The following is a 14,736-nucleotide window of genomic DNA, read 5'->3' as shown; positions in this document are numbered from 1 at the left end:
CAATTAATTCTCAACGTGACATTCTTGAGGACTCGCAACCCAGATCGTGGTCAAACGACTCATATTAGTGAAAATCATATAATTTTGTTTTTCGTTCAATTTTCAATTTCCATCAAGTATCAGCCACTTCGATTCAATGAAATTATAAAATACGGCTCCGAAAGTTTTTTTTACGAGGATATATTGATATCTAGTTAGTCTAGACCACGGTCTAGACTAAGCATGGGCAAACTACGGCCCGCGGGCCAGGTCCGGCCCACGTGAAAGTCTAATCCGGCCCGCGTCAAGATTTTGAAACAATCATCAGTATTTTTGTTTTCTAAGTTTGACCGCCTGATAAGGAAAAGCAATGTCACCTAATACCGAGTTGTCTCAAAGCGTAAGTTGCGTACTGTTCATTATCATCTTAAAATGTTGAAGATTATACATCGAAGACGACAAATTAGCTGGAAACGTATTAGGTGGAAGAAGGACTGATAAATGGGGGCTCCATAGCTGCTGAAGTGAACCAAGTCCATGCGGCCTAGTTTTGGGATACATGACTTAGGCTAGAATATAAGCATATGCTTACATTCACTTTACACAAATCTAAAGAAGTCACTTTTGAATTAATTGGTGATAAAAAACTTCTATGTCATGTATCTCAAAACTAGGCTGCATGGACTTGGTTCACTTCAGCCCTGAATCCCTCAAATAAAAGTCCACCAATTTGTTATTCAAATTGCATATAGTTGTGCTCGAAGCTCAGCCTTAGTACTGCGTGTGCATCTGGCAGCGGCTGGCATTATTTCTTGTAATCCCCAGAAAAAGCAAAAGTCGCCAAATCTCCTTCGATGTTCCAACGACTGCATCACAGAACACAAATAGTGATGCATGGAATCCAAAACATGCAACGAACGGCTTGTTGCTGAGCTCCAAACATGAAGGCAGTATTCAAGTGTGATTAATACATGAAAATTTATTCAATTATTCGATTACTGCTCGTGCTGGTTTGTAACGAATCAAGCATTAAAATTTTCGTTTGGTTCGTTGTCAACGTCTGTGTAATTCGAAGTATTTTTGACCTTGATTTTCATTGATGAGAGCAACAAAAATATCACATATTTTTCAAAAATTTCAAGAAACAAACAATCACGTCCTTCAAAGTACCTTTGACTAATATTTACAACATTACTACTGGAGGGAGGAGCACCAAATATGACGGGCGGAATCTGGTATCGTGGGCATATTTAATGAATAATCATAATGTCTCGGGAACAACTGCATATTGTTATGTGAACAGGTGTTTTCCACTATGAAACTATGAATAGCAGCGTAAGCAACCGACTATAAATGTGCCTACAGATTACTCTAACGTGACGTGGGCCCATGTCATAATGCGCATGATTCAAAAATCTAACATCGGATTTTGCGCGGAAGCATTCAATGTGGGAACGAGGGAATACACGTGTCAACGTCACGTCTGACTAATTTAACGCTTCCGCAAAAAATCCTATATTAGATTTTCGAATAATGCGCATTATGACTTGGGCCCACGTCACGTCAGAGTAATCTGTTGGCACCTTTAGTGACCAGCTTTCAGCATCATCACGGCCAATTTATACCAGAGTATGGACAATTCTTAGAAGCTCAATCTCAGTTTCATTTTTCACATACTCTTTCGTATCCTACCGAACAATAATTAATTTTTGTCATTTTTTTTTACTTTTCTAGGATGTTAGTCATGTTTGTTGTAAAAATCGAAAAAAAGTTAATCACTTGTAAAAATGTGTATTCTTTTTTGGCCCGCCTAGGTGATTTTTCATTTTATCTGGCCCTCCCCTCAAAAAGTTTGCCCAAGCCTGGTCTAGACCATTTTCATGCATAAAAAAAATTTTGCGTTACCATAGCAGCGAACAATAACTCATTAGAAGTGTCAGTGTGAAGTTTGAGGTCAAAAAAGTATACCAGAGTTACGCAATAAATCCAAACAATGAAGATGTCCACCGAAATTGTGAAAATCGAAAAATTGGAGTATCGAGCTATCATCAAGAACACGTACTTAGAAGGGTTAAGAGGTAAGCAGATTTACGAAGATATGCTTAATAACGTTGGTGATCAATGTCCTTGGACTGCAAGCTTCAAAAGAGGTAAATTTTCCATTGAAGATGATGACCGATCGGGAAGGCCAGTTTCTGTGTCAGTCCCCGAAAATAAAACGGATATCTGAAGCACTGAATATTTCATACGAACGCATTCATCATATAGTTCACGACAATTTGGACATGAGAAAAATTGCTGCAAAATGGATCCCCAAATGTTTGAATGTTGACCAAAAGCGTGCAAGGGTTTTATTTTATTTAGCCTATGGTCTACATGAACATACATGAAAAAAAAAAAAGAAAGGAAAGTGAATACAGTTACACACAACACAACACAAGAAAACACCTCACAACTACACTCACAGTCATTGTCTCCACTATCACAGCTCCAGGCATAGCTGTTCGAGCCAGGAAGGTGCAAGGGTAGAAGGATCGCGCTCGATCTGTGCTCGCTTTGAAAACGATGTATAAGTACCTACTTCTTAAACCGAATTTTTACTATGGATGAGACTTGGGTAGATTTCTACGATCCAGGAACAAAGCAACAATCGATGGAATGGCGACACTCTGATTCTACAAGACATAAGAAGTATCGTGTTCAAAAATCTGCTGGAAAAGTTCTTGCTTCAGTTTTTTGCGATTGCCATGGAGTAATCACGATTGATATTTTGGATAAGGGTAGAACAATAACCGGAGATTACTATTCGACATTACTGACCTCTCTACGTAAAAAAATTAAAGAGAAAAGACGCGGAAAGCTATCCAAAGATGTTTTGTTTTTGCAGGACAACGCTCCCGCACACAAATCTCATGTTGCCATGGAAAAAAATCGTGATTTAGGGTTTGAATTACTAGAACACCCCTCTTATTCACCAGATTTGGCTCCATCCGACTATCATCTTTTTCCTCAACTGAAAAAAGTTTAAAAGGTCGTAAATTTTCTTCCAACGAGGAGGTAATAAAAGCTGTGGAGGTCTGGATTGCAGAGCAAGAAGAAAATTTTTTTTTTAAAGGTCTAGAGACGTTGCAGGTCCGCGGTAATAAATGTATCCAATTAAGAGGAGAATATGTTGAGTAATGAAATATTTTGACATCGAAATTTTGTTTGGTTCTATAGTAGGCTAAGAATTTTTCAATATATTCTCGTATGTTGTTAGAACTCCCTCATAGCAAAACTGTTTCATATACGCTTATCCATGCCATTAATTTCACGACAGCAATAGTGAAGGCAAACTTATTTTCATTATGCATTCTGTGCACAATGCAACAGAAGCACAGTTTCACACTCGAAGTGATTTTGATCAACCACAATGAAGACAATCAGTTCCGAATAATATTGTCTCGGGTGTTGCACAAACAGGGATCTCAGACGAAGAGGTTTGTAATCGTGTCCGTCCTCCGAGTCAGCAAATCAAAATCGATTATTCTTATTCGGTATTCTTCACACGAATTGTGCCGTGACATTTCAATTCTTGGTGCAACGTTTGAAAATTTGGCGCACTCGATGTACCTTCTGATATTGGAACAGACGAATAAGTTCAGAAAAGAGATGTTCTCTTTACAATATTTAGAATATGCAGTGGTATGCTCCATAAGTTATTGTTTTCAGTCATGAATCACGCAAGAAAAAGTTTGTATGCAGTGTCGGACTGGAAACCAATTTCCTTCAGATAGGTCACCTTCATTTTTGTTCTGAGGTGTTATTCATCGAATAAATCTGTCATTGAAACTCGTTAACAAGATTTTATTTGTCATAGATCGAATGTCGGTACGTCATTATTGGTTGAATTTTTCAGATTCTGGATGTATGTATGGTTATTCTTTGTGTGATTTTCACGAAATATTTGCTTTCTAGTTGGAATTATGACAATTTCAACAATGCGGTGTCTTATTTTACATTAATCAGTGAAAAGTAGTATACCGTGCTTTCATAGAATTGTTATTCGTCAAATAATTTCATCTGAAAGCACCGAAATGAGGTATCCTTCAGATAGGAAATTATTCGACAGATACTTATTGACAGTGAATAAAATTTATTCGAAGGTGAAAGTACCGGGCCTTAATTTGATAAGGTTCACTATTCAAAACATTCTAATTACGCTATAATTCGAAAATAAATGAGAATCAAATTAGAATATATAAATTGTTTTGAATTATTTTCACTTGTTCAATACTGACCTGGAGTTTGATGTGTTCCTCCAGACTCACCTCATATATGCCTTCCACTCATAGACGTTTGCAAAACCTACCACAAATTTTTTTAATATAGGTAAAGGAATTATGTCGAGAATTTCAATATATTCGACGTATAATTTGGAGATCTTATAGACTTCGATAATAAGTGATGAAAATGACGGAGAGTTCGAAATAATTGTAGTACATAATAAGAAAACATACTCTTCAGTTCTTGATAAACCTATTATAAGCAAAGTATATGACGTATATTTGAGGCTTGAACGAACAACCCCTTAAGAGGGGGCACTTCAACCCCTCAAAATTGAATATTGAAGGGGGGTTGAGCGAACTTCATTTGAAAGGTCTTGGAAGGCATTTCACAACGGTGTATGAAAAACGTAATTTTGATGAAGCGTTTTTGCCAATAATCAATTTTTTAGCTCAAATAAGCCACTCCGCATGTTTCTCTTATCCCATAGTGATCGGAAAAATTTCCCGAAACAAAATTAGTTACCTACGTCTTTCGAAATATGTCAGAATAAATTCGCCGGAGAGCATTTCAGAGAAAAATTTCAAATACAAATTTTTCAAGATATTGCTCTACCTATCAGATGGTGACTTTGGTTTCAGCCATGACCAAATAGAAATCAAAATCAAATAGACAACCCTGTACGTTGGAAGCCCAAAATGAAAAGAGCGTTTACATTAAGTTATGTGTTTCTATTGAACTTAAGGGCCCCGTAAGTGTAAACGAAGCTTAATAAAGGAAGGGCTGAAAAACTACAGAGCATGAAACATACTAACAAAAAAGGTCAAGCGTATTGCATTTTTGAAAAGGCAATCGAATTACCTTCAAAACAAGATGTTACTCAACCTCCCTTCCATTTAAGAAGAGGATTGCCCTCACCATGCTTAAAACGTTGATACAAATTGATTGGAAGCAACCGTATGAAATGTCCCACTACAAACCAAAGTTTTCTTTCTTTGCATTTTTTCTGATTTTTCATGTAGGCAGAGATATTGAGAGTGGAATCCTATTAAATTGACACAGTGTTAGATCTATCTCCGTTTGTCCACCAGGTTTTGTGTATATTCAGAAAATCCCAGGCAAATTTCAATTATTGAAGTGAAAGTCAGACACACTTCCTCCTGATGAAAAAACCTAAAATGAACATAATCTTATGCCAGGCAATTGGCGTCTGAAGGAAAAATTTTATTGCTTCATAAATATCGTCTCCAGAGATTTAATGTGACGAAGGAAAGAAAGTTCCGAGAATATACAAATTGAAATTCTTGAGACATCTCATTTATTTCCATTTTGTGGGCCTAATTTGTGCCACTTCACTGCACTTTAATTCGTTTCTTTGGTCGCTCTTTTCACGACAAGATCCGACGAGTTAAAACCGCAGTTGTACTCCCTAATCAGTTGGGCGAGGGGTTGCAAGTTATACGATGGGAATGGAATACGGTTTTTGGCACGATTTTCAGGTTTTTTTCATTTCGTTTCACCCGTTTAATGAAAGGGTTTTTTTTTTATCCTCGAAGGGATTGAAGCCTGATGCCGACGATTTGGAATCTATGAATTTCTAGGGGGCAATTGACAATTAAAGACTAATCAGCATGATATTAATTCAGTTGATGAAAATTGAAATATTAGAACTATACTCCATTTACTTTTATTACAGCACTCGGTTGACCATGAAATAATTTTCATGGCAACTTGTAATTACAATTTTCATTGTAACTGCAACGGAGTATGGTTGGCACTCATGAAATGTGGTCAATGTAATAACGCCGTTGCCACAACTAATATTACAAAAATGCCGAAAGTGATTGAAAAATAAAGGAGACAGGGTTTCAGGAAGTGCGATTTAGAATTCAGGTCCGCTCATTCAAATACATAGTAGGTAACCCTGAATATCCAATATCTACAATATATCAGACGAACATATTCAATGTATGTGAATTTATATAATGTTTCATTTGAATCGAAACGATTTATATTTAAGAACCGTTTGTAACAGCCGAGAATTCTCTGGAGAATTCTCTACCAAATTTTGGTGAGAAAACGGCAGAGATTATTTTGTATGCAACTGAACAGAGAATTCTTCCGAAAGTCAGTATTCTCGGCTGTTTCAATCGGGCTTAAGCTGAATGTTTCCACAATCAGAAAGATGATGAAGAGGATGACAAAGAATTTCCTTTCATTGGGGGACCCAAACGAAAAGTTTACTACAGGATTTTCGATGTATGTCATCGTAGATTAACTTCCAGAAAATCCATTTTTCATTTAACTTGTCCTATACATTGTAAATATCTTTTTCTACAAGCGTGCGCGTTCAACCTTTCCCGCACGCATTCCAAGTTGCAAAGAGTCATTTAATTTAATTCACTCTATAATATTTGCGTGCGGGAAAAACCCCTGCTAATCCATTTCCGCACGCAAATGCGTGCGGGAAAGAAATAGCAGGCGTTTTTCCCGCACGCAAATATTATAGAGTGAATTAAATTCTATCATGTTTCTATGTACAGAACGTCAACAATGAGAAACCCATAGTAACGACATGCAGAATTACGTCTGTCATTATATATGAATTAATCAAATGAGATATGATATGCTTCGTGAAATGGAAACATTTATATATTTCACGTTGACGTTTAAATAAACGTCAATTATATTCGTCATATATTTTCCGACATATTTTCCGAAGAGATTCGACATTGTGATAAAATATGTAGGCAATTACTGAAACTTTTACGTAGAACGGACAACATAGCTTTGATTTAAAACCCAATAATGTCTTGACGAGCGTCCTAACCCCAAACTCTCTGAAAACCAACAGAATCAGGGGGATGAATTGAACGATCGATCACTATGGAATATAGCGTTCCCTGTCTTGGTGATATCCAACAATTTTTTCAGATCACCAACGTTTCGTACAATCCTGTTTTATCGCAGTCTTCCTAAATGTTTCAATATTGTCGATTTTAGTTTTTAGGAGGATTCCATTGCACTCCGTCGTCGAGGCGAAGTGTATCACTCTGGATATCATCTGGATGTGGACTATAAAAATAAAAGGATCTTCGTTTTTATAGAAAATGACAGTCTGCTTAAGATTTTGTCAGGTAACTTTTAATAAGTTTGAGGGCCTTAGAAAAATTCACAAAGAAACATCATCCTGTAGAGCAGAAACTACATTTTGCATCAACTAAAATATCGCTGTTTCATTATTTTTCCTTCAGTGAATTCATGTTGTTTATTGCTCGGTAACTTGAATTTCTGATATAAATCTAGAAGTCAATTTGCCAGAATTATCTGGATGATTTTTGCAAAGGATGTGAAAAGACTGATGGTATGACACTATCTGATTGTTAATTACCGTCGAGGGCACTGCAAGACCAATACAAAGCACTAAACGCAGGAACCACGAGTAGATGGATACTCACAGCAAGTTAACAAATAACTTTGATTACACACGGCTAGTTCATAGTGACGCCCAAAAGACTTTCTCTCGTCTTGGCTATCGTGCATGTAAAAGTCTCGTAGTCTCGTGGTTCATAACGTTTTTTGGAAAGTGAATATTTGAATGTAATCATAATTAAAATTTGATCTACTGAGAAATTTTTCAGTTATTTGCCTTTGGAAGTATAATAATTAGAATAGTGATAATTTTTTTATATTTGTCAAATGAAAAGAGTGCTTCCCGAAGTCGCTTTCAATCGACTAATTCTTTAATTTTATAATGTCACAAATAATTTTAGAATATTAAAACTGAAATTCGAAGTAGGTACCTATTATAAAGGCTGTTCCATCTCAGACGAGCCACCCCGTACATTTCTCATCCCATAGATACAGGAAAAATTTCCCAGAACACGTCGAATAATTTTGTTTGGAAGACATCTTTCGACGTATATTTGAAGCTTGAACGACCAACACAACAAGAAGGGGCGCTTCAACCCCTCACAATTGAATAGGGGGGAGAGGCTGAGATACATCAGTTGTTATTAACGGATCAATCGCATTTTCCAACATTTCAAGATAAATTTCGCCATTTAAATTACCAGGAATGAACAGAGGTCCAATTAGATGGTTTCTCAAAATTCCTCCATTATAGAAATAACCAAAATATTCAAGATATCTCATTTGACCTGAAAAATTTATTTTTGACGAAAACGGTTCATCAAAATTACGTTTTTCGTACACCGTTGTAAAGAGGCTTCCGAGACCTTCCAAATGAAGTATCTCTCCCATATCAGTTTCGAATGGTTGAAGCGCCCCTTCTTAGGGGGTTGCTCGTTCAAGCCTCAAATATAAGTCAAAAGATGTCCACCAAACAAAATCATTCAACGTGTTTCGAGAAATTTTTTCAATCACTATGTCATGTGAAATATACGGGGTGGCTCGTCTGAGATGGAACAGCCTGTATAATAAGGCCTTCTACACACACAACTGAATTCTGAAGGGTTCAGCTGTTTTCGTTTAATTCTAGTTATAATTTGTTATTTATAAACCGTATTACTCATAATTAGGTACGATCAGTAAGACTCAATATAAAAGTTGATTTATATTCGTTTTTGCTGATGATTTGAGCGTTTATTTCTCATTCAAAATCGGCCTGTGCCGATTTTGATGGCACCTCAAATGATACCTCTGTAGGTATAACTTTGGGAAAGTAATCTATGTATTACTTCAAATACTGTTATAGCGGCCGCCACATGAAAGTTTTCTGATGATGAAATAAAATTTTTAACTTCCTGGTGATTAGAAAGTAAGATGTGAAAATCATTTTTTCATAATATTGGTAATATTATAAACACGATAATTTTATGCGTTTTGAGAAAACCGAAATTAGACTTGCCCCAGAAGGACATTTTAATTTTATTCAATCTGAATTCAGGATATATGAGAACAGCTGTCTGTATAAAATTGTGGAGGATAGGTTTTATTCTACCAATTTATTGAAAACTGATAAGATTTTGCAGCAAAACGCAAAATCCCAAATGCTTCAATAGTAGTATTAGGTATTGGTTTAGGCCACAACTGCTTCATTTCACGATCTAACTATGGAATCTTCTATGGGAAGAAAATAGAAAAAAGTGCTATTACTACGAAGAAAATATTTACAATCCTTTATTGTTCAAAATATTGACAAAATTACGATACCACTATGAGACTCGAGACAACAGCGAAAAAAGTCTCGTCGATGAAATATCAAGTCTCGTCTCGAGATGAGAATCTCGAAAACGAAGATCTCGAAAACGAGAATCTCGTGGCCATCACTACTAGTTTCTAATCCAATAGGCGAGCGATTAGTGACTGAAGTAGAAAGCCAGCAATCAACTTTATTCGCAGATAGTTTACAATCTGCTAGTGAACACACTAGGCGAGTTAACTAGCAACTTCTAAATTCGTCAACTAGCAGCTTGTAAACTCGCTAAATGTAATCGACACTTAACTGATAAGTTATATAATTCTATATATTTTCCACATTTTTTCGATTATCAAGAATCAATCTTAACATTGCGTTCTTTCTAACTAAATAAAGCTGTATCGATTTATCTGAACATTCAAAATCTAACAAGGAACACGCGGAGTAAAACATAAATAAAATTGGTGGACGTCATTCCAGTTCATATTTTCTATATGAATGCCAAACTATCTATATCGTGTAGATAATTCAGAAAGTATCTAGATGTTCATTCATATTCTTTTCAATATTCTGACGTTCTTGGAAAAATCACATTGCTGCAGCATTGGGGCTTTCAGGTCATTGAAAATTGAAAATCCTTTGCGGAATTTTAAACAGGTCGTTCCCGCCCGACACACAAATGAAGGAAAATCTTCCGGAGTAGGCATGATAAATTGACTTTTATTTAACCTAACTCCATTAGAGTGGATTCTCATCTGGATTCAGTCAATCTCGGTAGTGCCCCTTTGAGACCAGTTTCTTGAACACTTTTGCGAATACATTAACTAGAAAATTAATTTCTTGATTATTCAGTACCTCCTATGAAAACTTGTAAATATAATGGGCTGTAAGACCTATTTTTCGATCTGAAAATATTTCGAATATCACAAGTCTGCACAGAACAGGGGTATCGATGAATTGTTTTCGAAATGGTTATGTTTTTTGAATAATTATGAATTCGTGGGTGTATTCTATTGCTATATAAAGGTGAACTTTACCTTTTTTTACTGAAATTCCATAAATCCTCCATAAATTAGATGCATTGATACATGGAAATTGAGTAGAAATGAACACTTGAAATGGTTTGTCCAAAATTACACCTTCTGTTCGGATGATGAATGAACAACACAGTCAGTCGTAAGTGGCTGCTAACACGGTGTTAGCTAATTTGAATCTTTCATGTGATATTCTTCTATTTTTTTTTTGTATTTGGGCGAGCAACTGAACACTATGAATATAATGCTCTTGAAAAAAATCTTTGAATATCATTATTTTTTTGTTGAATGTAATGATTTCTGGCACAAATCTTGTTTTTCTGTATACTACTGAACCGATTTCATCGATGAAATGGAATTTCGATTTGCTGATTTCCTTCATGGGATGACGTGGGGTACTGAAAGATAATTTCATTTATTCTGAAAACTTATGAGTGGAGCCACAAATTCTGCATATTTCCAACAGATTTGCTTTGATAGTTGAGAAGAAAAATGTGAAATTTTTATGATTGTTTATTTGTTTATCAAAACGTAATCATCGGCGCTACCTGTTTCACCACACCAACATGGAATGAATTGAAACTGAAAGTCGTGGAAAAAATAGTGTATACAAGACACATGCCTCAGAACTGGAGAACCTTCATGAGATATTTTAGAAAAAGCGGCAAATTATTCCAGATAGAATCAGAAAAAATATTTAGAAATAATGGCCCAGCTGATAGCGGAACAATTTAGAACATTATTAAGCAGATTCAATTCCTTGACAGAAAATATGTGATGAAGATGAACCTGCATATAATGCATCAGTTGAGTCACACCTGAATTATAAAGTACAAGCGAACTCATACTATGAAGAAATAGAAGTTCCTCAAACATGGATAATTAAAATTGCATAGCAAAAATCAATGATTTTTTCTATGGGTAAACTATATGAACCTTCAAATGTATTCACAGTACGACACCTCTATGCTCGTTCCCTCCTTATCCACCAACACCAACAAAAGGCACCGATAAAAGATAAACGGGAACTACCGAACCCCAAGAAAATAGTCAGTTTGAGATCACATACTTACAGAATAACCTACTTCCAATAGACATCAAAGAATCAGATGAAAACGTCATATAACAAAATCATCAAGAAATTTCCTGCATCCTGCATCCTGTGTCTGTGTATTTGCAGACTAGAACTTGGTTCTCTCTCTGCTATCTTCTACTTCGTTTTCCAGTGATTTTTTCTGTTTCATTTTACATTATTCTCGGTCAATTTTTCTCTTTCTGTTTCTCCCCCGGGTTTACTCTCAACCTGGTTCTTGATTTCTTGATTCTTCGTTTTCGTCATAGTTTACACTTTCTCTTATTCCACTGTTTTCATGGCTTTCCATTCCTTCGTAGGCTCTTTTTGCCAGTTCTGTTATGAGTGTTATGTGTTATTTGATTGTTGTGGTTCCTGTCCTCTCTCTGATCTCTTTGTTTCTTGTGTACCACTCTGCGTCTAGGGCTTCTCTAAGAGTCTTGTTCTGTATTGTTTCCAATTTTTTGAGCTGATTCGTATTCATTATTGAAATTTCACTTCCGTATGTCATGGTAGGTCTAATGATTGATTTGTAAAGTCTTACTTTCTGTTCTGGGTCCAGTTGCTCGGTTTATAAGGGGGTAGAGATATCCTTTGATACTACTCGCTTTTTTTGCTGTTTCCTCTATGTGTTTAGTCATATTCAAGTTCTTATCCATTGTTATTCCTAGATATTTGACTTCATTTTTCCATTCTATTTCTTTCTCATTAATTTCTATCTTAATTTTAGGATTATGTTTCTTGCTTTTATATTGGAACATTATGCTCTGACTTTTGCTCTCATTTATTTTCATTTTCCATTTCGTGTAGCATTTGGTCAGATTGTCAATGTGCGTCTGTAGGTTTTTGGTTGCGCTGTTTTCGGTTTTTCCTGAGGCTAGGACTGCCGTATCGTCTGCGTAGCGACCTAATGTCACCTCTTGATTTCTTGGTATTTCAAGAAATTTCCAGATTATATTTTAGTCTTGAGCGAAACCGGTGGGCCGTTTCGAGAAACATTTTCAAATCTCAGCACGATGCGCCACCTGTCCCGCAAAAACAGAACCAACCTCACTTACTCTGCAGAATCCTATATATCCTTTCATGGCTCCGCAAAAATTATGAAAATATTTCTCAAAGCGGCCCACCTGTTTCGCTGAAGGCTCCATCCTCCGGTTGAAATATCTATCACTACACTCGACTGATGAGGGACTATGATTCCGAAAACGGTCTACAGTTGTGTTTAGATGTTTTCAACTTCTCTGGGAGAATTGCCGTTCTCCAATTTTCAATTTATAGTATGTTTTATCTGAATCAAAACGACTTATATTAGGTGAATGTTTCCACAATCAGAAAGATTAGTGTAAGGTTAATCCCGTAGAATCGATTATGTTGTGGGTGTAATTAATATTGTGAAACATCGTTGCAGCTAGACGTGTTTTAATCGCTCTCGTTGTTTCGTTAAATTGATCATACAATCACAAGTGTTAATTTGCAAATTTATATCATTCGAAAGCTCTCATTCTGTACTTTACTAGTGTCGCGTTTTTGAGTGATCAAAATGCCCAATTGCGTAATTTGTACGAACTCTTTAAACAAGAAGTCTCCGGGTTTACAGTGTAGTAGATGTCGCCTATTTCTTCATGCAAATGGCAGATGTTCGGACATGACAAAAACCCTTGTATCAACATTAACAAATATGCCAGGAGGTCGATGGGAATGTGTTAATTGTCGTTCTGAGGATGGTACCACCCCCTCGCCAGCTATTCGTGCCTCGCCGCCGCCAGACCGCCGGTTATCAGTGGAGGACGATGCTGGAGACGGTGTTGTCGTCGGCCCGGACGATCTTGGCGCTTCGCGACTCTTGTTTTCTGTGAAGAATGATGTCGCGGCTATGAGAAATGACATCAAAGAACTACGAAACTCAGTCACGTTCTGTTCTGGTAAAATCACTGATTTCGAACAAAGAATAAGCAAGCTGCATGAGGTCGTCAAGCTTGCAAATCAAGTTAAAATGGAAAATGATCTTTTAAAAAAAGAAGTGACTAACTTGCAGACTAGATTGGATAGCGTTGAGCAAAATCTAAGATTGAATAATGTTGAGATCACGGATATACCTGAAAAGAATAATGAAAATTTGATTGAGATTGTGAGGAGGGTTGGCGAATTTATGGAAGTAGAGGTGGAGCCCTCTGCTATATCATCCGTTTCACGGACAAGGATTACAAATAAACCCAAAAATATTGTGGTGACGTTCATCTCTAAAGCAAAACGAGATGAAATGTTGTCCGCAGTTAAAGTAAAGCGCAATCAGTTGGAAAGAAAAGATGGTTTTAAATTGGATGGATTATCGAATAAATTTTATGTTAACGAACACCTCACTATCAGGAGCAAAATTATTTTCAAAGCTGCTCGGGTAATGGCTAGAGAGAAGGGTTTCAAGTTCGTGTGGACTCAGAACGGTAATATTTTAATGAGGAAAAATGACACATCTAGAATCCTACATATTCGAAGCGAAGCTGATTTGGCAAAGTTGTCCTAATCACTGAATCCCTAGCATAACACAACGAGCATAAATAGTGTATTTCACAAAAATGGCGTTACACGTTTTATATCAGAATGTGCGTGGATTACGCACCAAACTATCAAATTTTAAAATCAATTCTTCATCTAGTGCCTTTGATGTGATTTTGATTACAGAGTCTTGGCTGAACGAACATATATATAATCATGAATTAGTGGACAATAATTACAACGTTTTTAGGCGGGATAGGGATCTGACTAAATCTTCAAAAAGGGACGGTGGTGGAGTGCTTGTGATTGCTCGCAACGAACTAAATGCAAGTCTGGCTCCGGATTTTAATAGTGAGGCAGAGGATATTTGGATAGTGATTAACGGTAACAAACGTAAAATATATATGGCTTATTTGTCGTTTGCGAGGAACCTGGAGTCAAATAGAGACAAGATGGGGGAACAGGATTTGATTCTGATCTGTGGTGATTTTAATTGCCCATCTGTAAAATGGGTAAATCAGTCATTTTCAATCGTGCTTAAGCCTACAGAGGTGGAAAGTAAATTTGCAAATATTGTTGATACCTTCAATTTTCTAGAATTCAAGCAGTTCAATAACATTTTAAATAAAAATAACAGAATATTAGACTTAATTTTGTGCAATAAAAATAGAGTGAATAACATAAGTCATTGTGATACTCCACTAGTTAATGAGGATGACTACCATCCAGCT

The 14,736-nt window shown here is 36.3% G+C and overlaps 1 protein-coding gene across 1 annotated transcript; it reads left to right on the top strand.

Annotated features, from left to right (window-relative positions):
* Nucleotides 1-13,190: 13,190 nt before the first annotated feature.
* LOC123306904 lies at nt 13,191-14,033 on the top strand. The gene has a single exon (XM_044889101.1). The coding sequence runs from the start codon at nt 13,191-13,193 to the stop codon at nt 14,031-14,033; it is 843 nt and encodes a 280-aa protein (XP_044745036.1).
* Nucleotides 14,034-14,736: the final 703 nt, after the last annotated feature.

Source organism: Coccinella septempunctata, chromosome 1 (assembly GCF_907165205.1).
Source record: "Coccinella septempunctata chromosome 1, icCocSept1.1, whole genome shotgun sequence".
NCBI classification, from domain to species: Eukaryota; Metazoa; Arthropoda; class Insecta; order Coleoptera; family Coccinellidae; genus Coccinella; species Coccinella septempunctata.
The sequence above is the reverse complement of the archived record's forward strand: the minus strand, read 5'-3'. Positions and strand labels throughout refer to the sequence as shown.